Source organism: Chaetura pelagica, unplaced genomic scaffold (genome assembly GCF_000747805.2).
Source record: "Chaetura pelagica isolate M959 unplaced genomic scaffold, ChaPel_1.0 scaffold47, whole genome shotgun sequence".
NCBI classification, from domain to species: Eukaryota; Metazoa; Chordata; class Aves; order Apodiformes; family Apodidae; genus Chaetura; species Chaetura pelagica.
The window spans coordinates 4257635-4283135 of NW_009954140.1; the positions used below are offsets into that span (position 1 = coordinate 4257635).

A 25501-nucleotide genomic window follows, 5' to 3' on the forward strand; every position below is an offset into this window, starting at 1 on the left:
AATCTCTGACTCTTTTATCTATTAAGTTGTCATTACCAGGATTTATTATATGCTTTTGCTTTTAATTTACTGGCTCAGCCTATGATCAGTAGTACTTTAAGGAGTAAGTTTCATTAATTTGATGGGTCATGTTAGTGTTTATCTATTAGCCAAGGAATAACTGGAATCAAACTACAAAAGGAATCACAATGGGCATGATGTTACTTCAACAGAAACATCAGGATTTTGGTTTCCAGTGCAGTTACTATGCAGTTGGTTTAAATCCTGTTTCCATCAACTTTCATTAGATCATTATAAGAATGTGACCAAGTATAAAAATGAGAACATATTTTGTGACAATGGTGTCATCTAGTTCACCTTCCCTGACATCCCTGGTGATTTCAAGGCAAATCAAATATTTTCTGAAGACTGAGGAACCTGTCAAATATCTGGTTCTCTTAAGAGTATCACCCTAGTAATGTACAGCAAAAATGGAGAGGAAACAAACCAAATGACAAGACCATCCCCAAGAATGAAACTTGAGTGTTCTTGGTCATTCAAATGGTAAAGCTGCTCACTCATGAGTCTGAATGTGTCTCAGCCTCCCCTTCTCTCCTTGCTTTTCCTCTTTCATCTCTATTCCTGGGTCTAAACACCTCAATAGATGAAACCTGCTCTCTCCTGCAGAGTACAAGTCATTCTTTGTCCCCCAGTGCCATAGGTGCTTTACTGGAGTTGTGTGAAACAGAGGCCAAACCAGTTTAACTCCTTAGCCAATTTCTCCCCGCACCCAAAGGAACAGCTTCCACAGATTCACAGAGATCTCTGTGCTCCCTGGTGACACATTCTAGAATTATTTGTAGCATATGGGATCGACAGTGCTTTTCAAAAGGAGCCCACTCATTTTATTCCAAATTAAGATTTCCTCTAATTTTGGTGTAAGAACTGCCACCTCAAAAACCAGACAGTGCTACAAACGTTTGGCATTCTGCAAGGTTTCCTCAGGGGTCTGTGGCTCTGGGTGTTCCTGCCAGCTAATAAGTTCACTGTGCCATAATCAGACTTCTCCTTTTTTTTTTTTAAACACATGATTGTGGGGGTGGAACCTGATAGAAATGTCTACAGAACATTTTACACTGGTCATCTCATGCAAGAAAACAGGTTAAGTCTTCATCACCCTTTGCCCTCAGGACCATCTCATCACATTTACTACAGCTTTTGCAAAGAGTAAGTATAAGATGAAAGAGGAAATGTAAGAGGAAATAAAAAATTGAACTTAAATTACACAAGTAAATATACTCTCACAACTGGAAAAATAAGGGCTGTTGGAATAATATTAACTTCAATTTCAGGAATTCAAAAAAGTTTTCATTGTGAAATTAGCACCCAGGAGGTTGCTTAATCAGATACAGTTATTGCCACTAAAATTGCAACCCTATCAATAAGATTTGTTTCTACTGTTGGGAATAACTTTGTTGAGAGTTCTTCTTCTATAATTTCCCTGCCTGAAATTGTTCTCCAATGCTAACTTATGAAAATCAGTGATATTTTTAGATTTATCATTTACATTGCAGTCCTGGCTCTGTTTAGTTATTAACTCTTACAAGGATCAGTTATGCTGTGCTGTGCATTGCACAGAAAAAGCCTAGAAAACATAAAACTTTTTATGATACAGATATTCAGTATTTGAATTCTTCTGGATTGAGAAAAAAAAATATTTTTAAACAAAAAGCTTATAAAAGCTGTAAACTTTCAAAGCTTAGGGACTGTAAGAAAAAACAAAACAGTTATACTACATGTCCAGTGTCTCAGGTGCAAGCTCCATAAAGTGACAAACTATTAGAATCATAGAATGGTGCAGGTTGGAAGGGACCTTAAAGATCATCAGGTTCCAAATTCCCAGCTATGAGCAGGGACACCTCCCACCAGACCAGGCTGCACAAGCCCCATCCAACCTGGCCTTGAACACCTCCAGGGAGGGACATCAACACCCTCCCTGGGCAACCTGTTCCAGTGCCTTCCTACCCTCATGGGGAAGAATTTCCTCTTGATGTCTAAACCTAAATCTCCCCTCTTTCAGTTCAAAACCATCACCCTTCATCCTATCACTGCCCTCTCTGGTGAAAATCCCATCTCCAGCTTTTCTGTAGCCCCTTCTATACTGGAAGGTGCTACAAGGTGTTGGGCTGCAGGGGAAGCCCTGGGAGTCAGACACTTGGTGCAGGCCCTCACCCATCACAAACCCCCTCTAAGAGGGCTGTGCATAAGGAGAGGATTCATGCAGATCTTTCTAATATCCCAGTTAAAATTTTTCCATGCATCTTCAGCAGATGGACAAACTAAAAGGGAGCAAAGGAGTGAAGATTTGAAGTAGTTACAAAAGTTCACTAGTCTGTCCCTTTGTAATGTAATTTTATTTGCCTTGAGGATCATTCACTGAAGCTTAAAGGCCATTTAAAATTGCAACAAAAGGAGTCTGTGCTTTCTTTTAGGAATAGAAGGTACAAATATATTCTCAGTAGATAAGTGCAAACCTGTGCCAAGACCTGAAGTGTTCAAGCAACTTAGGAAGCAGCTTCCAACTACTTAAATGAAGGCATTCAGGGGAGCAGTGCCATGAGCAGCTCTGCACAGCCAGCAAAGAGCAATGAAATAAGGAGCACTGAAGTGGCTGATCAGTAAATAAGCTGTGTCTGGGCCCTGAGCAGTGGGAAACCACCCAGGGGCAGGTGAGGAGCAAATTTGTGAACACCAGCAGGGCCTGCCAACTGGTGATGAACAGAAGGTGGAGAAAGTGACATATGGCTGGAGTTTGGTTATTGAGATGGGTGGGAAAATAGCACTTAGATTCTGAAATATCTAGTCAGGGGAGAGGAATGTCAAGGGACATAAGACCCTGTCCCACTTCAAGAGCATTTTATGGAGGAAACTAAGGCATGTCCTCCCAACCCCACCTTTTGTGATGAAGTGGGAGCATTTTTTTTAAAAATTTATTTCAATTAAAAGAAAATATTTCTAGAACAAGATTGTCTATTATCCAAAACACAGATTAGCAATAAAAAAACTCCAACGTCAGTGACTATATTTTCCATTTATGCTTGTCTGTTGCCCAGGTCACTAATGATGTCAAACATGGATAATGGTTGCTTGTCATTGTAAAAGCAACCAAATGTTGAAAAGCAAATCAGACATGCCTGCTGCTGCATTTCATTATCCTTGGAAAAAGACTGCAAATCCCTTTTTAACTAGTTCTGCAGTATGTCTTAATACTGTGCTTCCAGTCACTGCCTTTGCATGCCATGAGGGGTTCTTTTTAATTTCCCCAGACCGATAAAGCAACAATCTCCCTTTACTCAGGACCAGCCTCCTACATGCAAACAGTCTGGAAGCATAATTAAAGGTCAGGGGGAAAACCATATTAAACAGAAGATTTCAGAATTACCTGGAATTGAACAGAAAATGCAATGTGGTCAAGGTAACCAAGCCCTTCAGGACAGCCCAATTATATTAAATTACTCCTGCTTAATATGACACAAGGAAGATGACCCTTCATTTGTATCACAACTGCAACCATCAAACTGAATGGAAATTCTGTATGAAGCTTTACAAAGTCATATTGAAAAAAATAATAATATGCTCAAAGACTATTTGAAATTACTGGTGATTTAAAAATTTTAGTTTAATTCTATGTGATATGGAATTGGAAACATTTTAATAAACCACGTGCAGTTTGAAAACACTTTCTGGCCACTCCATTCCATTAAAAAAAGGAACTAAATTTAACTCTAAATTTTAAAGTAACCTTTTTGAAAGAAACTTGACTAGTTATTCCTTAATATCAAGCACATCTTATCAAAGATAGTTACAGCCACCATCAATTTTTTGAGGTTGTTACAATTTTACAGTAATTTACTCAAGTTTTAAAGCATTTCATCAATGACTTAAAATAGGTTTTATGAACACTGAGCAATCTTCCAAAACCAAGTATCTGAACTGGAGATGATGCTTCACGTAACCTTAGAGTGTAACAGCAGCAGGAGCTGGGAAATTGGGCTCAACAGCATCACCATAAAGAGTTGCCCATGAAGAGATGATGAGCAATTTCTTCTTGAACTCCAGAGAGCCATTAGATTGCAGCAAAATAACTGCCTGAGTTGGTATTTTGCTAAGACACCAGAGCTCACAGCCTGCCAAGTATTAAGGAAATGTAAATTTTTTTGATTATGTGAATTCTTCTTTCATCTGAAACAGGATATTGTTCCCCACACACCAGAGTTTCAGTCTAGTCAAGGACAACCACGTTATTCACGACTGTTATTTTCCTTCTGGCACAAACACAGACCCTTCAGCCTCTCATTTCAGCTAGTCTGAATACAGAAGAAAAAAAAAAAGGTGATTTTAAGCTTAGCTCTCTGTTACACTCACCTTCCTTTAAGGCATTGAATTTTACAGCAAAAAAATTAAATAAATTATTCCCTCTTTGACAGCCACAGAACACGGTAGCAAACAAAAATACTACCCAAGGAGACAATATTTGTAGAGCACTATTTTTAGCATGATACAGACTGGGGGATGTTTATACAGCTGAGTAGTCAAAATGTATTAAATACCTCTCTCCATGGCATGTAAGAAAGGCTAGGAAAGAAGAAAAGACCTGTGGACTGTATGGTCTGGAATCTCTTTTATTGTTTTGGCTGTATTTAAATATCTAGAAATTTAAAAAATCTTCTGTTGCAACAGTGAAATGGATTTAGAAAAAACAGGGACATTGCCAGAGGGGCTTCCCCTTCTGCAGGGGATTCCCTCAGCCCAAAAAAGTTACAAAATTGCAACATTTGTACCAATTCCAACAATTCTAACAACAAATGTTACTCTCTGTACACGATTGACTTTGAAAGAGATGACTGAGCTACATTTAAAGGAGCATCAGATGTAAACACACACCCGACCTGGCCCATTCACTTTGCAGGAAAAGCTGAATGAAGTTGTTGAACTTAGGGTTTTTCTTCCCCTTTGGGATCTTCCTGAGGGAGCAACAACCCCTGGTCAGGAGCTCTCCCTGTCCCCAGGCAGCCCCAGCACCACCAGAGCATCCCTACTCAGTAACACCAGCTCAACTGACAGTGATTCTAGTGGTGTATTTGTAAGGACTGCCTCACTTATGCTAAACGGAGAGTGCATGATCATTTTAAATTGTTACAATAGGCAATAAATAGCACTCTAATCTATAATTATAATAATTTCTAATTATTGCTCTGGAAATTTTCATTTTATTACTGACAATATTACTCTTACAATTAATGGAAAGGCTACACCATGCAAAGACACTGGAGGATTTCAGTATGCAAATTAATTGTGCACCTGCATGAGATAATTTAGCTAATGAATTTTTAATATTTCAAAATCTGCTAAATACTATTATAAGCTTTATAGCACCCTGCATTTCAGAACAAAGCATGTACTAGCTCAGAGAGGAATAAGTTACTGGATTGTAGAAAGGCAGACATTACAGTCAAGCATTTCAGTAAATTGATGTATAACATCCTACAACCCTCTTTGTGTAACAGGACCCACTAATGTAACACAATTTTAATAAAGCATTTATTTTCTGTTTGCTTTTAATCTTCAAAGTATTTTTGAGATATCACTTGGTGCAAATATTGAAAAGGATCATTTCATAACCCAAATACTAAAATGAAGCACTAGGCTGATTTATTTAATCACCAAGGTCCAAAAAACAAATCAAGAAATGCAAGCAGCAACACTAAAGACTGTTAACAACCTGCCACATAACAGATCCTATGACCATGAAGAAATTATTGATAAAATGTAATTGTCTCTCACACAAACATCTGTTCTTGTTCATCAACTTTAGGAGAAAAACCCTGAGGAATCCTTGTTTAAAAAAAAATAATAACAATCAGGAACATTTTCAAGAGTCAAACCATTGGTTACAGATACAGAAGACCTACTCATGAGTGTCACCACTAAAATTCTCACTCAGTGACTTTCATTAACATCTTAATCACAGCTGAGCACCAAGATAAAAGCAGGTTTAATTGTTTTATTCTAATGTGGTTTAGAACCAACCAAAGTAAATCGGCCACGTATTGCTTGTAGGTATGAAACATATTTAGAGAGTGAGTAATTAAGCAGACATTGTTTAATTGCTGAGACTGTTGCAAAGTTCTGGCCCCTTTGATGCTCAGGAGGCATTTTGCCATCCAGCCCAGTGAAGCTGCATTTCCCCCAGCCCGACTGCTGCTCTGGAGACAGAGCCTCTCCCTGCAAAGCTGAAAGAGCCCAAGAACTTTCAGAAAAGGAAGAGTAGGAAGAATAATTCTGTGATTCTTGTTCCTGCCTTCATGATTGTTTTAGTGGCACAGTCACCTTAAATAAAACACACTAGGGAATCTCTAGCACAGCCAGGCTGAGGACTTGTGTCCCAAGCACAGAGAGGCTGAGTCCCTGGAAGGCTCCGCACTGGCTTCCAAGTCAGGGCTCTAACTGTGACATTATTATCATAAGTCTCTGACTTCTGCCATAAAAACTGACCTCAGCTCAGTTCAGTGACTTTCTTCACACAGGCTGTGCTCTATGCTAAAAGGAAAGAGGTGTTTTATGAACCGCCCTGAACAACTGTCAAACCTGCTGAGGAACACGGTGTGGCTGCCGGGGCGTTTCCTGCCCCCCAGCCCCATTCAACACACTTCATAAACCTCTGGCAACAGCCACATTCTTTGCACAGGTAACCAATGTAACTGTTCCATGCTTGAATCCTGACTTCTTCAATCTTACTCTCTGATTGATGTTCCCCTGTATTTGAATTTTAAAATAAGAAAACTTTTCAACATCTCAAACTTTCCAAAACCCCTTGTGACTTCTGCCCATACATTGTTCATTAGTCTCTTGGCCAGCATATTGAAAGAGTTCATGAGAAGCTCATTAAAACCTTGCAAAAAAAGTCTTCTGCTGCATTTCATCAGAGGAGATAATACCCTACAATCTAGAGCATGAATACGTTCAAAGAAACAAAACAGAGCTGTTCAGACAAAGAACACTCAGAATGTATTGTTCTGATAAACAGATGTTAAATTACTTCACTGTAAAGTGGAATTTAGAAAACCCAAATAAATGTTATTTTTATGTGAACAAACAAGATTAGTTTATTATTTCAGAAGGGTGACACAAAATTCTTGTACTTGTGTCTCACCACAATAAGCAGATGTGTGGAAGGGAAAACTGGTTGTTGACCAAAAATGCTCTGTGTGTATAGAAGTATTGACAGAGCGAGACAAAATGGGTGTATCCTGAGTGCTGTACTAGCTCAAGCATGACTATATCTCCAGTTTTGAAAACCTACCTCAGATAAGCCAGCTGGCTCAAGATTAAACTATAATCTAATTGGAGCTATAGTTCCTTGTGTGCAGAGAGCACAAGGACCAGAACCAGCTCTGAAGGAAACTTTGGGATAAGATGGATACAAAGGAAGTTCAGAAAATGTCTCAGCCTTCCTGAGAACTGTTAACACCAAATACATCCAACATAAAGCAAACAAAAATAAAATGCTGACTTCATGCTGACTTCATGCTTGGGTAAACACCTCAGGGCTGTCATGTTCTGAGGGATATTGTTGTTGGTCACACATTCACTTACTTTTTTTTACCAAAATAGATCTTACAGTCCATAAATACTCACTTCAGAACTGTCAAACCCTCTTGAACTACAATTATCTACCATAAAGAGCCTATTGATACAGTTTGTAACTAATCCTCACAGTTATATGTAATAATATAAAACCATGTGTAAAAGCACCATATTAAATATCAAGGTACTTACATCAGTGTCTGGTCCCTTGTCAGCCCCAGGACAAGAGAAGGTGACAAACTCATGGCATCTCTTGTGAACCACAAAACAGCAAACTGGTAAGAGAAACCAACAGTTAGAATGGCATAGATTTGTTTGGTTGGTTTTGTATTGTTTTGTTTTTCCTGTTGTCACAAGTATAATTACAGAGGAAAAACCCTCTAGATTAAAATATTTCACCTGTAAGTCAAGGAAAGGAGATAGCACCTAATGTAAATAAAGACATACTAGAAAGGCAGACAGCAAGTAAAAAATATAATTAAAGAGAAGAGAAGCAGGCACATTTAAAAACCACAAGGCTCTACACATGATAAATTTTCAATGTTTGAGACATCCCATGGTGTTAAGATACAGTGTGGGATGAACAATTCTATGAAGTCACATTTCCTGAATCTAAATCCATATCTGTAACAGGAACTGCCAACGTGCATTCCAGCAAGAGCAGGAGGCATGAATGAGGAGTGAAACCCACCCCTGGGTGTGGGCTTTGCTCACCTGCATGCCTTGCTGAAGATGCTTAAGACCACCCCATGTCTCTACTAGTTAATCACTTCTGTGAGCAACTAAAGCTCTGAGTGAAGACTGTTGTAAAGAACACAGTGTCCTCATATCACAGAATGGCAGGAGATAATGGGAAAAGAAAGATCAGCTCCAGATTACAATATAACTCCCTTTCAAAATTTATGAATGACCTGAAAGAACCTTTTATTTCTGAGATAAGGAAAACTTATTTTACAATTATGTCATATGACCAAGGCTGTGTAGGACCAAGGTCCTATATGCCCCCCTAGAAAGCATGAAAAGTACACTTAGCTGGAGTGTGCTCACTTTGAGATGCAGGTATTTGAGCTTTTCACCCTCACTGCAGGTTATTTCTTAGTGTTAGGCTTAGTTCAGATATTTCAAAATTGGTCCACATCTCAACAAAACACAACAATCTAGATCTGAGATTGTGCAAATCTTCAAATAAACACCATACCATCAAGCAATGAGTTGGGAGATTATAATGAAGTCATAAGTAATTGAAAACCTCTTTACAGATAATACATTCCTTGGAGTCTTCATATTTTGCATTTCCAATACATGAAAATACACTATTTCAAGGGACTCTTCTTAAGAATAAAACAGATTTCTATTGATTGGCAACTGCAAACACTCAATTTCCTCAACTTCAGTGGAAACCAAATGAAATTATCTCAGTCCTTCTAAACAGCTCATTTCATGAGGCATCCTTAAGAGTTCTCTTTTCCATTTGAATTTGTTTCACCTAATGAAGATGTTCTCAAGTGCACCTTCCTGTCACTGCAGCACTTGATGATTCCCCCAGAATGCCAGGCTGGCCCCATTTTTCCACCCTTAAGTCAGCTGTCTGCCTTCAAAGAAGTCTAAACACCCTTGTATCTTTCTGCAGCTCTTTTTCATCATCATCCCATGCAGCAATTGTTTCTAACTGTTCTATTTCTGACAAGGCATCTGTTTATTCTTTGAGCAAATTCAATCCAATGGGCTTTGCTCCACTGATCCCAGATAAGCTCTGCAGGCTTCATGTGAGCCAGAGTTCTGGCTCAATGTATGAAGCCCACTTGGTGTCTAGTTTGCTAATCTAAGTCCCAATGAATCCTACAATTATCATTTCCATGGTTTGTTTCCACCGACTGAAAGACCACCAAGTGGTAATTACTATTAATGCTACTTGCAGCTGAAAAATGTTTCAATTCCAAATTGCATTTTTGGTTCCAAACCTTCTGCTCCCGAAGACAAAAGCCTCATTTAGGCTTGCAGGAGTAAATCATATCTATAAAAAATAATTACATCCTTCAGAAAGCAAAAAAGTTAATTAATTGCTTTTGTGTGCAGTGATCACACCGTTGCAACACACAACATAATCATCTGTGCAGAAGATCTGAGAGATAGCTCTGAGCTGCTTCAGGACTGCTTTTCAAATTAGGATCTCAGACTGGCTACTCCAGCTCTGCCTTTGCTCACCAAGAGTGCACGTTACGAAAACACCCCAGATGTGGGCAATATAGTCACATCCTACCTCTGAGCTGTCAGCCTCTCCCAGCGTGAGAAAGAATTCATTCAGCTAGAAACAATGTCAACTTTGTTTTTCATACGATCTATGATGTCAAGACAGCTCCGTAGGAAAACCAGTGGCACCCTTTGCTAGAGCTTCGTTCCCCAGCTCTGAACTCCCTTCTGTGGAGATGATGCTAATCACAGTGCAATGGAAACTGGAATTCAGCTGCCAAAACAAGTAAACCAGGCAGCATTTGTCCTCTTGGACTTTAAGCTCTGCTTCAACAAAGAGTCACTTATTAAGGCTTCAATTATCAGTGTCCACCACTGAACTTTTAAAACCTTTCTGTGCAGTCTACAGATAGACTGACTTGGCACCTCAACATGGACAAATTCAACTCTTCCTCCTTTATTTCCCACTTGTATTTGTACTGCCTTACCTATCTCCTAAGAACTTAGCTACTGAGTAAGCCGTTCAAAAACATCAGACCTGTCTCACCTTTTGACAATACTCAAATGAGAAGCAAATAGTTTGATATAAAAATAAACAATGGAGTGAGCAACTCTCATAGAATCATAAATCTAAAGGGAAAGGGAAAAGGGTGCGCTAAAATCCTGTGTTAGCAACCAGCATTTCCATACAGACAATCTAACACCCAAGTTTTCATTCTGAAACCCAGCCATTAGAGTGTATTTTAGCACTAGCTTTTAAAAGTTTTCTTCATTTCACAAACCCATACGGAGTTACAGGATTAATGTAAAAATGTACTTAGTTCAGATAAGTGCAAACAAAATGTTATCTGCTTAGAACAGCATGCCCCTTCTCAGGAGTAGAGATGAAAAATACCCTGTCACTTGTTACTTGTTTTGAAAAGATGTTAATAGCTTCACATCATTTATTGCAGCTGTTACAAAGTGACATTATGTTCACCACCTTCTTGTAATGAAAGTTATATTACACTGCTTTGCAGAAACTGCCAGGAAATTTGTTGCTTTACATTTTAAAAAGTGGAGAAGACGACAGGAGCTGGCAGGGGTTGTGCACAGCTGCTCAAGAGCAAGTAGGATCCTTAAGGCTGAGAATTAAAATAAAAAAAAGAAATCTAGTGAGATCTTTTCATGTCTTGACTGTATGATTTTGATCTGTGTTATATATATTTTTTGGGAGCTTCCATCCTTTCCAGCTCTGAACCTGCAGGAGACAAATCCTCTGTTAGCCGCTCAGGGAGGGAGAGAACAAAACAAGCCTGATGGTGCAAAACCAGACTAACTGCTGGTGCTCCTCTGGCATGATGCATCTACCCTCGCCCTCTGTCCTCCCAGAAAAGCTACAGAGAGCAGAACATGCTAAATGGATGTCATGAAAACCAGGAAGAATATGGTAAGAAGCATTCAAAGCGTTCTCAGAGCAAACAAGAAGATGATGCACTACGTGATTTGTGGGATTTATGATACATAACAGAGGGCAATTCATTCTACCCAACGCTTCTGCCAGTGCACAACACTGAGAAAACATGCTGTTATTAATAATATATATATTGCCATCAGTCACAGAGTTACAAGGCACTGCTGCAAATCTCAAACTGTTTTCTAAATTATGTGATGTGTGAAGCTTATCATGATATATTGCTGAGTGAGCGTTAGCTGCTGAAGAATGCTGTGACAAGTAGTGTTCCTATATGACACAGACTGGTGAGACAGAAATGAAATATTCCACTAATAAATACCAGAAGCAATCTTCTCTATGAGATGATCTATAAAAGAGAAAAGCCATTGTTGAGCTCCAGTCACCCACATATCATTTAGCTGTGTGTCTGAGGAGCTCCACGGCCACAAACATTCCAAAGAACAAAGGGCAAAAAAATATCCAGACAAAAGTCATATACTTTACAAATTGGCATTATTTGAAAAATCCAACAGATACTTAAACAACACTGTTTTGGAAGAAAAAGAACAGGTCAGATGAGCCTTTCCATTCCAGACATGAATATCTCTACTAACCACAGCATTTATTTATTCAGTAAAACAAATCAAGCTGTGAACCTGAAGGGCAGAAAGAAAACATTTCTAAGAGACTGAACTGCCAGTTATCATCCCTAGAGAAATCAGTGAGGTTTTTTTCAAGTCATCTTTGACATGGTCAAGATTCTTCTCCCTACTCAAATGATAAATTTATAAAAACTCAAACACCATAAAAACAATGTATTATCTTCCCATCTAAACAAAGTTTAAAGCTGTGGCTCTGCTGTGATGGTATAATTAGTTGCCCAACAACAATAGATAAACATATTCTTGCCAACATAATTTGTTTCTAGGTTTCAAGTATTGATTCTTCCAAAGGAAGTGGCAGAAGAGGTCTGGCCAGCAGCAACAGGGAAATGACTCTGTGTGCACTAAACATTTGTTGTTGGGTTTCTGCTTTCAGGTTTTGTTATTGGGTTAGAACAAGTATTGCTTCTGAATTGGACTAAGAAGTGACAACAGAAGTGGAATAAGCATGAAATCACTCTCAGTTTACTAGAGAACTTTAAGGGCCTCTAAAGTAGCTTGGGCTGCTTGATTTGTGTGTTGCTGTTTCACATGCTTCGCATTTTCAGTGAGGCCACAGAATTTCCCCAAGGGGCCTGTATTACCACTGACTTGTGTTTTCTGACAAGACCAAGCAATGAATGCATTTGTCACCTGGCATGTGACAGCTCATTCTAAGATTAAATATAGCCATTACATTAAACAGAAACAGGGTCCTACTTCAAGACAGACAAATCATTTCAATACCAATTACCTTTGTTATTTAAATAAGCAGTACAGTTTAAATAAATTTACTGGCAATAGATTAAACTCAGGACCAGAGAATATTTCCAGAGCAAGAAGAGTAACAATTAAGAAATAGGATTTAGCAAAACTTGCCTTTCTCCTTGTTAGAATAACTTGCAAAAAAAATTAGAAATTATCTTTTAAATATAAGCAAGGGTGTAGATTATAAAAAAAACACAAGTCAGAAGAAATGCCACTGTTGAATGTGACAAGCACACTGAATCCACAAGGAATTTTTTAAAACTACACTACCCTCACTTTTTCAACATCTATAATTTATACCACAGAAACTGGTTTTCCTGTCAATGTTTCATCCCAGCTAGAGGAGAGTGCTGTCTCCAGAGAGTGGCCAGGCTAAGCCTTACAGCTGCTGGATGCAATCTTCCCACTTGGCATTTATAACAACCTCCTCACCAGAACAGCCTGCAGCCCAGTGAGACACAGTCTGTTCCAGGATAACATAGTTAACAGGAAAAACAACCCTTCTCCTCATCCCCTTAACCTGTTCCTAAGCTTCTTAAAGCTGTTTCATAGCACCACGAGGTCACACAGCACCTTCACAGCACTAATCTGTGTAGGGTTACTCACTGCTTGCTTCATGCTTATTTTTTGTTTCATTGCAGTTTCTGCAAACTTCAAACTACCTTCTGAAATCAGCACTACAGACCTACCTGGAAGTCAAAGTAGGTAGAAAGAGCATGAAAACAATATTGGTAAATTAAGGCTGCTTCCTACTTCCAAGCTCCACATCCACCAGTCAATAGCTGGTTTGTGTATGTTCACATTCTGACCTGGTTGCACAGATTTTCAATTTATCAGGTTCAATCAGGCTAGATAAGTTGGAGGGGGAGAACCGGGACTGAAAAGATTTATACTGCATATATTTTTAAAATGAAGAGAAAGTAATGGCTAACTGCAACAATAATTTGTTTGTGGGAAAGGATTATACGGATTACCTGCACAGCCTTAACTACCCTGGTCATTAACTCCTTTACACTGAGCAGAAACCAGCTGGGTGTCCTGGTTAAGCTGGCTTGGCAAGAGCTGCAGCAGGTGTGCAGATGCAGCCTGTGTGCCTGGCACAGGAGGCACAGACATTGCCATCTACTCAGACAACTCTGGCTCACCTGGTGCTACAGATGTGGAATATACCTGCAGCTACTTATACCACACATTTTTCAAACAGTTTGGATGTAGTCAAACACCTCACTTAACACACTCAGATTTCTCTGAATAGTATGCACAGACACACTATAGTAGATTAGTCATTTCTGCCTCCCATCACAGGGAAAAGAAGGTACATGATATTTTTTTCCCCTCAAAGTGTAGCACAATATTTGCAAAACTAAGGGCAGTTTCAATATTACAGTATTTAACATAATACAAAGTATTCAACACTGTTTCCGTCTACTTGTTAATTATGTATATTTTAAAAGACAGAGATCACTGTTTCCATGTGAAGTCTTTGTTAAAATTTCACAAAGCTATTAATGTCTCTCCTTTGAGGTGTCCCATTTTATAAATGAATAATAACCCAGAAGTCATCTATCAAAACTGTGCTGAAAAAGATTTTTCAAGAACTTGCAGCAGCAAAAAAGAGAGTGACCTACAATCCCAGACTTTTTCTATCACTTCTGTAGTTTGAACTCACTTCAGTTTAAAAATCTGCTGATCTTACCAGGCTGCACAGCAGCAGCAAAGCCACTCTGGGTGTCTGCTGAGCCTGCTTTGTGTACAAGCACATCAGCGAGGACCAGCACAGCTCTTGCAGGTCAGGAACTATCACAATATGAAAGCCCACAGACATGAACACTGAACATTAGTTCTTCACATTTTTCAACTAAACCAGTAGTGACCCTCATTGCACATTCAACAAAGCAGCTGCCTTCAGTTTGATGTATGAACCTAGTGCAAAAATAAAGGGCTGAGAAAGGGAGCAGGAGGAAGCGGCACAGGCTGGAGGTACTTTAAGACTGTATGAAATAACAGAATATGAGATTAACCCGAGCTCCAGAATGCAGCTGTTGGATTTCATTTTGTTTTGTAACTCAGCTGGAGCCCTGGGTGCCAACAGAAGGAGAACTTTTGGAAAATCATGGCAACCACCTCCACCCATGCTACAAAACAGTCTCACTGAATCCAGTCACATCAGCTAGTGTGAAAAAGGAATGAGGTCTTTAATGAGCAACCCTTCCCTAAAACCAAGAGCAATCAGAGTCCTTTGCTCCTGCAAGCCCCATGGCCATCACACATTCACCCAGTCCTGCCTCTGTCCTCCAAGCCCAGCAGCAGTTTGATGGAGCCCTGGCTCTGGGAGCTGCCATGGGCAGAGCTGCTCCTGCCAGCCAAGCTGAACAATTCACTGTTCAGTCATGAGGTGTCTAATGCACAGAAGACAAATGTCTGAAAGACTTAGGTGATTCCTTAATCTTTCACCTCACGTTAAATCATCACCACAGTCCACTGAACACAGCCTGTGCCTCACTCTGCAGCAACTCCCTGCCCACCCACAGCTCCAAGCACAGGCCAGGGATGAAATATGGAGAACGTGCTCCAACAGCTGCAAGGTTTTACTGGGAGGTTTTCAGAAAGATTTTAGAATATTTTAGTACTAATGTAATAGCTTGTTTTCCTCAGCACTTCATAATTGAATGACATCAAGCTACTGGTAGCTGCAAACCAAAATATTTCCTTCTTTGAGTGTGATTTGCATGGACACAAATACACAACAAGTGAAATGCCAGATCCGAATGCCAAGAGCTGAACATGAAGTATTTTGTTACATTTTGAATTTTAGTCTAGGCTTTCAGTTGTGTTTGAGAAACCTTACAGCATACCAACAAAATTAATGAACCTTGCTTGCCAGTAAACACAATCCACACACTAATTCCACAATTGCCAAAAGACAGCATTTCTTTTTCTTCAGGATGGGAAGGAGTGAGACCAGGATGCCACTGAGCAACCTGAAATACAGGCAGAGCCATCTCCCAAGTATTAAACTATGAGGAATAAATTTCCTGTGGTACCTGTTTGGACAGAACCCTGGTAAGAGAGTGATTTCCCAATGGCTAATACAAGAACCATCACATCATTCTACATTTAATTACATATGCAAAAGTCAGTATAAGGATGATAGAATCCCTTGACATTAACTTTCACATAATCATGATTCCAGAATAGTGCAATGGGGCTGCAGATGTATTAAAGCAAAGTAGTCAGGCCTTGCATATTTACTGTGTTTACTTTTAAAAGAAAGGAGAGCACTTCATTTAAAGATCAAGAGATCTAATCCCACAGAGCAATTGTGTCATTTAGAATTTATGCCTGGCATAGAATTATATAAATTTTAATATGAAGAGAATCATAATACTGATCCACCAAAACATCAGCCCAGACACACCTCCTCCTTTTCAGTCCAATTTCATTTGCTCTTGCTAGTTTCTTTCAGTGTTGAGGTGGTCTAAATCAAAAGATAATTATAAAACTTCTTCAATTGTGTCACAAAAAGACAACTTGCATTGCTCATTGACAATGATTGTCTCTGTACAAGTTAAACTTGCTATCAAAATGCACTTCAGAATGCAACAATTAGCTTGTTTTTGTTTGCATGATTCATCAATTCTGTAGCCTTTTCTATGGTATATTTTGTGCTAAAATGACTGCATTAAAAAATGAAGTATTAATTTTGTGGCCCAAAGGCATAAAAGATCCCTTGAAAGGCATTAGTCTTTTGCTGGGGCCAAACCAAATCATTTGGATATAATGAAGTTGTCAGTATTTACTATATTAACATATTTGCAGTGCAATACATAGTATATATAGTTAGGAGAGATATAGACCTTCCCATTTGGTATTGGATTGTAATTAGATTCTTATTACTGTTAAGATTCACATCTGGTAATTTATTCTGCATTAGCTCTAATTCAGTAGCTTTCTTTTCCTGAAGACACAAAAAGGTATTGATAAATAAATGTTACAGTCCTGTTAATTTATAACTTCTATGAAAATTATGGTCCAATCAACTAACAAAAGGGAAGATACTGAAGACTGGTGAACACCACCTACTGACAAAGCCAGCCTGGCTACAACAGCATGGCCTTCAGCTCCAAGATACACCCTGTGCTAAGAAACTGCTTCACACAGAACTCTACAGTGTGGTTATTATGGCTGAAGGACTTTTGGTTGGCAGGTGATTACCAGATTACTTCATATAAACCATCACAGTGACCCACTAGCAGATGCAAAGGGTAGAACCAAGGGACGGGATGTTTGTTGGAAGTATCTCACAGCAGCAGCTCATGCTGGTCTCTGGTAAAAAGTCTCTCACCTCCTCTTCTCTCCAGGTTTTTGGACAACTGCAACTTCAGGATCAAAGAAGCAGCCACTTGCCATTCCTGCCCTAAGGCCTTCAGAAGTTCCATTCCAAGAAAACACAGCTTGAATGTTTTGGTGTTGTGGTTTTTTTCTGGCAATAATTATTCTCTGCCTCTCTCAACCTATCAAAAACTTGGCAAAAAGTATTTTAAAATTAAAAAGTTCCAAAGATGTGGCTGAAATTGTCCAAGGATACAGAGGAAAAAGAGAAAGTTCAGATCCTTTTGGACATGAGGGATACTAATAAAACCAACTAATCTCTTAAGACACTTTTCTCAAAGGATTCAGGCTGGGGTTTTTAATCTTACCCAGCAATTCTGTTTCAGTACTAGCATTATTACCAAGAAATTGAAAAGCTTTTGTTACTTCAGGATTTTTCCTGTTGCTGTTTCTCTTCAATATTTTTATGTTCCCCAACAGATGCCCAATATTTGCTGCAAGTCTTATTCAATGACATACGTCTAAAAGGTCATCTGCTAGAAACTTCAGTAACACTCCTACTCTCTTCAGTCACTGAAAACATAGTTCAATCTCATAGTAACTGCAAGAGAAACAACATACACAGAAAAATAAAAGTCCACATTAGACCAATTACAGTTATAGAAAGGTATTGCCAGTGTGACACACCACACAAAACAACAAACACATAGAGAAACCAACTAGAGAATTAAGAAAATTCACCCTCAGCCAATAGGTGGAAGATTTACCCTCCTCCCCAGTATGTTTGAAGGGTATATTATTTACTCCTAACAAGCAGATTAATTCCTTAAGTTTGGTAGTTATAAAAATTACATGGTTGAGTGTATGACATAAGTTACAGTAATTCATTGCAAATAGCAAAAGTGGTATTTATAGGAAATACCTGTGGGCTCAGAGATAGGTAGTACATATATCATAAAATATGAAACCATGGAAACAGGCCATGGAATTATGAATCAATTATTTACATTTGCAGTAAAATGTTTAAGGAAAAAAAATTTTCAAAACAAAGAAGTAGTTGAGGTGGGAGATTTGCAGCAAGAAAACCAGTAGTGGCAACAGTCAGTGGCATCTGTCACCTTATGTAACTTTTAAAGCTAAAGGTACATTTTGAGCATGAATTGAGGAAAATTCAACTAATTGTACCCATTAGTCTACTCATTCACCACTGGGCTCTCACGTAAAGTCCTTCTCAGCTTACACATCCTGGTTCCTACTGCTCTGCCAGCTCAAACATTGGCACTCTCAGGGCAACACCACATCTCCATGCAGAGATGACACAGTGATGATTTCTTAAGTCATGGTTAAGTGACCACTTTAATTTGACATATGGCACATTGCTGGCAAAACCAGCGGCCCTCTCTGCTTACGTCCATGTCTTAACATTCATGCAGTGAATTTTTTCTGGCCAGGTTAGGTTTTAGCTGGACCAGCTCCCGGAGGTAGCTCAATACACAGAACATTGAAGTTCATGTAGCACAAAACCAGACCTCCCACACCACCAGATTTATGCCAGATAAAGCCACCATATGATAGCAACCTATATGAATGTTAAAACTCAATCCATCCTGCATAATTAAGTCCAATAACTGAGATTTCTTCAGTTTGTCTAGATTGTTGACAAAGATTTCAAACCATTTTTCAAGTATAGACAACACTCATAATTTAATCTTTACCTCAAAATGCTTCCCAAAGATTAGCCTATGTTTGAGTTCTTAAGGAAAATAACTCATGATATGGAATGATAAACACTATTTCCTATCCCCTATATTTACTAAAACCAATATATTAGTGTAAGTAAAAAAGAAGGCATGAATGTCAGTGATTTACTATCTGACATTCACCTGAGAGTATTGCTTACAACAGGCCAAGAAACCCCAAACAAAACAAACAGAAGAGATGGAAACTAATTCCTACTCACTGTGGAACATGCATAAAAGGTCTACAGACCAGAAGTGAAGCAAATTAATTTCTGTCATTACTGTCATAAATTAGTTTTTTCCAAAGTCTCCACAATGCATTTATGGGTACCTGGGATGCTGTGTTATTCCAAGAGGTACAAAATTACTAGTGGATCTATCCATTCTAAAATGCAAGTTATCACTAGGAGCACAGTATAAATTACCCTGCTGGGTACCTGGATAAGTTAAAATGGACCTATTTTATTTTTCCCCAGCAAGAACTAAGCATAGGTCAGAAACATGTCACCAGACTCTGTGCTCCACCATAGGGCCCTTCCAGCACTTCAGTGAGTCAGGAAGGGAAAAGAAAAAAAACCCAACCAACAACCCAGACACTAGGTCTGGCATCCAGCCCCAAAATGACATCTGGGAGCAGTTAGTCACTAAATCCACAACGCATGAAACACAGATCTCTGTTCTAGTGGGCTGCACAGCCCAGCAGTTCGTCACAGTCAGATCCCACATTTCCAAACCAAACTGGTAGGAGAAGGAAACTGCACAGAGCCACACACTGAGGGCACCACCAGGAATGCAAGACCATCATCCAGTCCTGGCAAAGGGACACAAGACAGTTCTGCTGAGTAGTTTCCATGAGCCCATATAGAGAAAAGACAAGGATACCAAATGAAAGCACTTCACTAGGACAGGACTGGTTTGGGGTGCTATAAAGCTTGTACAAGGATGATGGGACAGGTGACACAACCTCAAGGTTTCCTCCACAACCCAGGAGGTCTGTGGCAAGTCCCCTCACTTAGTTTCTCCAGTGCTACAACCTATGTTTATGCATCTCTTATTTCCTGAGTCCCTTAGTTCAGACATTAAATGTTGCCTACTGAATGCCCATGTTCTGACGGATCAATGTCTGCACTTGGCTGTTTCTCCTTAGATCTCAGCTTAGTAAAGCAGCTGATTGCATAGCTAGTTTAGAGCAACATTAAAAAAAGCCAGTTTTCCCTTGCAAGATTATGAGTTAAGTCCTTATAATGAATAGCCTGAATAATGCCCTTTTATGTAATGCAGCTCATTCATTGCATCTCACCCACACTTCTTAAATGCTGTTAACATTTCTGATGAGGAATATTACATTATTTCAGCCAAAAATAGGGTCTTTTTCAATCATTTTATGCTTTTTAATGCTGCACACACTAGGACACTTAAATCCTTCAAAAATGGTGTAAAATCACGCAGCAAAACTGTATGAAAGCAAGTGATTTATATAAAAATGTGTGTTCTCTCTGTAAACAATGCAAAGCTGTTACAGAAGTAGATGGAAAATAACAAACTCCAGTAGATTCCAACTGGCACTCCAACAGATGAATTCTATGTGAATTATGTCAAATAGTACAATAATGTAGAACTAATTTCAAGCTCCAAAGTTTGAAAAACTGTCTCCCTCATACAGAAACAACCACAACAACTGCAGTTCCAGTGCAGCCAGGGTTCTCCAGTGACACAGGCTGGCTGTGCTGGATGGGCACAAAACAAGCTGAACAACCTCAACCTGTCAAATTCTCTGCTAAGGAAAGGAACATCAGTACTTCACACAGGCATAAACCAGCCTCACTGCTTATAGAAACATTCCTCGTACCTGCCCCACTCCCCAGCTGCTTGTTCCTGCCCTGGAGCAGATCCTTCTTTTTGCTGGCACTCTGAGCCCAGCAGGCAGATGGGTCATGGTCCCAGGACTCCACCTGGTCCTGTTACTGATGCAGCAAAACCCCCCAAGTTACTGCAGCAGGAAGATGTGCTGTGCAGACCACGAGCCAGGCAACTGCACAAACCACAGCTGCTGGGCAGGACCACACCACTTCCAGCTTGGAGCAGTTTACCTGGGTTGTGGAGTAGCACCATAATCTTCACCAAGAAAGGCTCAGCATCTTCATGATGGGGATCAGGACGGGAAATTCCTGTTTCAGGCTTTGTCCCGTTCCCTCAGCCATCTGCTGCTCCATTATTTTAACATTATGTACCTCTAAAGCTAAAGATTGTGCTTTGAAATATATTTAAATTCTAGCAAAAAAACCCAGAGGGACTCCCTGAGCTACATTAGATGTGATTGGTGAGAATTTCCACAAGTGAAAAACCAAAGGATGTATTTGTTCTGAAACTCACCAAATGAATACAACTCGTTACAAACAGGTTTATGAAAGTGACTCAGAATTGGGAACAAGCTGATGATGAGTAACCAAAAAAGAAAGGAACAGAAAAAATGTGTTCTATTATTTAAAAAATGTGCAGTGCTAACAATACAATATTTGTTTCCTTCTCAGTACAGCTTTACTGTCACAGCTGTGGAATAAAGAAGGTTTTACACATTTTCTTCTCAGACATCCTTCTGCTAAGCAACAGCTAACACCTGCTGCTAATAATAGCAATGCCAGGTATTACTGTAATCAGGAATTCATAGTTGATTTCCCTGATGCATAATGGAACCTCATTCTCAGCACAGAACTCTCATATTTCTGTACAACAGATTTTAGGTTTTTTAAAGATACTGTCTCAATTGCTTTAAACTTTTACAGAAAAGCCAAAGTGTAAACTTTTCAAGTACTGCTGCATAGTGCAAGCTGCTATTTCATGTGTTTTTATTTGAATGTGAGAAAGAACAAGAGATCATATTTATGTCTTAAAATTATACAAAAGTTTTTTTGACTTTGGATTTTACATCCACTCAAGAGACATTAACACAGTAAGTCTATTAACAAATGCAAGGGTTTCACAAGTTCAATTGTAGTAATTAGTCATATTTCGGCTTTAAATGACTCTTTGCTCTCAAGGAAAAGATTACGGCTTTTCTTCTTGCTCTGTTACCCAAATGGCATTTAAGTCAATCTGCTAAAAGTGTATCTGCTTCAATGGAAGCTCAAAATATCCCACTAAAAGAATATGCAAAACTCTGAGGGTGGTTTCTTAGGGGTTTTTTTTAGTTTTGTGGGTTTTTTAAAATAGTTTAAAGTAGTAAGAACACATGACTAAGAAATTCTGGCTGAATCTGTTACTCAGCTCTCTTTTAGTTCTTCCATAACTCCACTTTTGCTGGCATGAATAAGGAAAAAAAAAAAAAAAAAAAGCTATTTTATTGGCAAGGTGTTTGTAACAACTTCAAGGTCTTATATAAGTTGCAGAAAAATAAACCCTCCACCTCAAAGCACATTCATAATGTCCAGTACAGCAGGGAAAGCCTTTCCCCAGAACACCCAACTGTTGTTTGCATGCAGATGAGAACATGGCTGCTGACCAAAACCTTCCTTGCTCGGACTTCAGAGTTGCCCTCTCTACTAAAACACTGCATCAAGAAGTTGCTATTCCCAAAATCCTAACAGGGGAAAGATGGATTAACTTTCAGCTACACTGCTAAACACAGTTGCACCAAAAAGCTCGGACATGCTGTTAACAGATTAGATAAATATAACCCACATTGAACACAAGGAATATTAATGAACATCAATTAGACTCATGGTCTTCTGAAATAAGACTTGGGCTGCTGTGGTTTTGCTCCCTTCAAAAGACTCAATGAAGCACCCAGCCTTATAGAGAGGCAATAATGGAGGTTGATAGCAATTGATTAGTGACAAATAAGGTACTGTGAATTCCCTGGAATGGTTACTAAAAGAAAACAATGCTTTTCATGACTAGGACCAGACCTATGTAGAGCAAAATACTCTTCACACTTCATAGCATTTATAAATTCAGTGTAGGCCAAACAGAAATAAAACCCAAAACAACAGCAGAAGAGCTTATGTTTGTAACAGCCTCTGGTTTGCATTAACCAGCTCAATGTTTTAGAGCAAGATGCAAGCAAAACCTGATGAACTTCCATTATACTTGTGGTGTTTTGATAATAGCTGCACATGCTATTTTGATGTGATGCAGATTTTAGTTTGTTTTCAGGAGCTTTTGTATAATAGAAATTGGCTTCTCATGCTTTATGTTGGCCTCTTCTCTTCAGGATCTTACATGTGAGCCTTTGTTCAGTGGTTTTAAAAATGGCCTACAGTAAAAGAAAAAAAAAAAAATGAAACCTCCCTGCCATCTTTTTAATGTGGAAAATTATTCCTACTTCAGGGTAGTTATTCACTTTGATACAAGTTATTAAAATCTCAGCATATCTAAATAAATGGCTTTCGGCCTTTTCAGTGGATGACTCCCCTCTCAGGCACATTTTGTCCTTTTAAATTCTACTTCCAGCCATGCTGTACACACTTAGCATTCTGCTAGTGAGGAATTTTCAATAAACTCTGTTTTGCTTTACGAGGGGAAAGCACTTCTGTTGGCTCAGCTTCCTTTGCACAGGGCTCACATTCATGTCAATCCATGCGTGTTAATGAATGACACATTAATGTCCTCCTGCCTTCACTCCAAATAGGAAGCCCACAGAGCTCTCCTACCTGCTAAGCTAATGGACACTATTGTTAAAACAGAAATCCAGATCTTCACTTTTGCTGAGAGACCCATGACTTGGTTTCTCTCCTGGTTTACAGCTGACTTTTCTTTGTAAATAAAAACATTACCCTTTTCCCTGACTGAAGCAGCACAATTCATCAAGTTAAAGAGGGAGGAGTGGATTGTCTTGGGTTTCCTGATTATTTTAAAATGTATAAATTGACACCAGCAGGATTTAGCTCATCTAAATGTTTAGACATTTACAGAGATCATATTTGAGCTCAATGCTTTATCATCACTGGAGGAAAGCAGGCACCTCTTTTCAAAGAAGTGCTTTATCACATCCTGATGTAAATTGCCTGCATCGTGTGGAAAGGTCCCCCATTAAAAAAGATGGATCCTGCACTATTAAAAAATGCTTTAGGATTAGATTAATCACAGCTAAGAAGAGCCCATTATCTCTCCATAGGCTATAAAGGTATTCAAGGCATTCTACAATTTACAATGTTGGCATTTCAATGTGAAGGGATTAATCTCATCCTATATGTTGACTAAAGTACAATAAGCTTTAAATGAATAGGAAGCCTGGTGCTCAGAGCCAGCTACTGTTGCTTGGCTGACCCTGGTGCACTGGGGGCTCCTCTGCCTGAGCAAACTGCATCAAATAATGAGAATCCCCTGTGCTGGGGTGATTAAGCCATTGCCTCCTGCTTTCCATTAGCAGGACATGTACTGAAGATTTCTTTTCCGGGGATTTCAGGTTTAAAACTGTTTTATCTTTCTTCTGGTGTCCGAGTGCTGCCCTCCTACACAGTGAGAACTTAGGCATTTGATCATCTCTACCTTTATGTCTCAGTCCACACACAAAACACAGCAGAAAGCTCATTTAGGACCAAGCAGGATGTGTGTGAGGACAGTCAACCCAAAGTCCCCCATAAATAGAGCACACTGACTTTCATAATTTTCAGTTCATTCCTCCCCTTTTTGGACTGATTTCTGGGCATATTATGCAAGCTGGAAGAATAGATACAAATTCCCTGGTGGCTATTAGTGTGTCTAGACTCATTCATTGACCTAGAAGATGTCTTAATTGCCTCTTTTCTATCTGATGGGGAAAACATACTCTAACTTCTCCTGGCTGCAACCTTTGTCATTAAGTATTCTAACTGAAATAACCAAATTTAATGAAAAGAAGTTATACTCCATGTTCTCTGAGTTACACAGAACACTTTTCACAGGCTTAGTAAGATCCACAGGAAACCTCTTTCCATTTAAGTGTTGTTTATTTTCAGGATTTCAGATTCTTTTTAGTCTTTGCTGCTAGATAAGATAGTGGCTGTCTACCCATGAATCTTACTGCCTTGTACAAATACTAGGCTAGAATGAATAAGAAACTTAATTTACATGCATGTCTTTATCAGCACTGAACATGTTCATGTTATGGAAGAGTTTAATAATTTTCAGATGTGTCCACCTTTACAAGCTGCTTGTATATGTACAATTTACAAACCAGTCTGTACTCTCACAGCATCCTGTGCATAGAAATGAGATTAAAATAAAATTGAGCCAGAGGTTGTAGTATGACTTGTGCTATAATTATTTGTTGAGCAGAGAATATCTCTTCTCTTTGCATGGCTTGCCAAATCCCTGCATGTAGCAGCCCCTGCACAGATAAGCAATGCCATTTTTAGATTAACTGGTACAGAATTTGAATCTCAAGGTGAAAAATCTGTGATAGGTCTTCATTTGTAGCAAGGAACCTGCCCCTCACATGAAGCAATGTATTGGGTAGATGCATGACTTCCTGATTTTAACATTAAAAGAACCTAAGAAGTTTTTGGACTGCAGGCTGCATCAAACTGACACTGCTGCATCAACTGAGCTCCAAAAGCCAAAAAGTATTAGCAGATTTAAGCAAGGATGCATTTCACTGATTACTTCCTGCTAACGTAATTTTGTTTTAATAATTTAAACTATTAATGCATCATTCATCTCAAAAACATAATAGAGGTGCCATGTGCACTGTCTATCAAGGGTCACTAACAATACTTTTATCTCTATGGATTTTGCAGTTTGAATAATAGGTTTCTATACAAAAGGGATGATCAGTTTGTAAAGTTAACCTC

General features: G+C 39.0%; 1 protein-coding gene across 1 annotated transcript in view; it reads right to left on the reverse strand.

Annotated features, from left to right (window-relative positions):
* Positions 1 to 25501, reverse strand: part of PRKCA (protein kinase C, alpha) — a 110260-nt gene that overhangs the window by 65245 nt on the left and 19514 nt on the right. The window contains exon 3 of the mRNA XM_010002793.1: positions 7819 to 7901. Coding sequence (XP_010001095.1) covers positions 7819 to 7901 — 83 coding nt within the window. The remainder of the gene's footprint in view (positions 1 to 7818; positions 7902 to 25501) is intronic.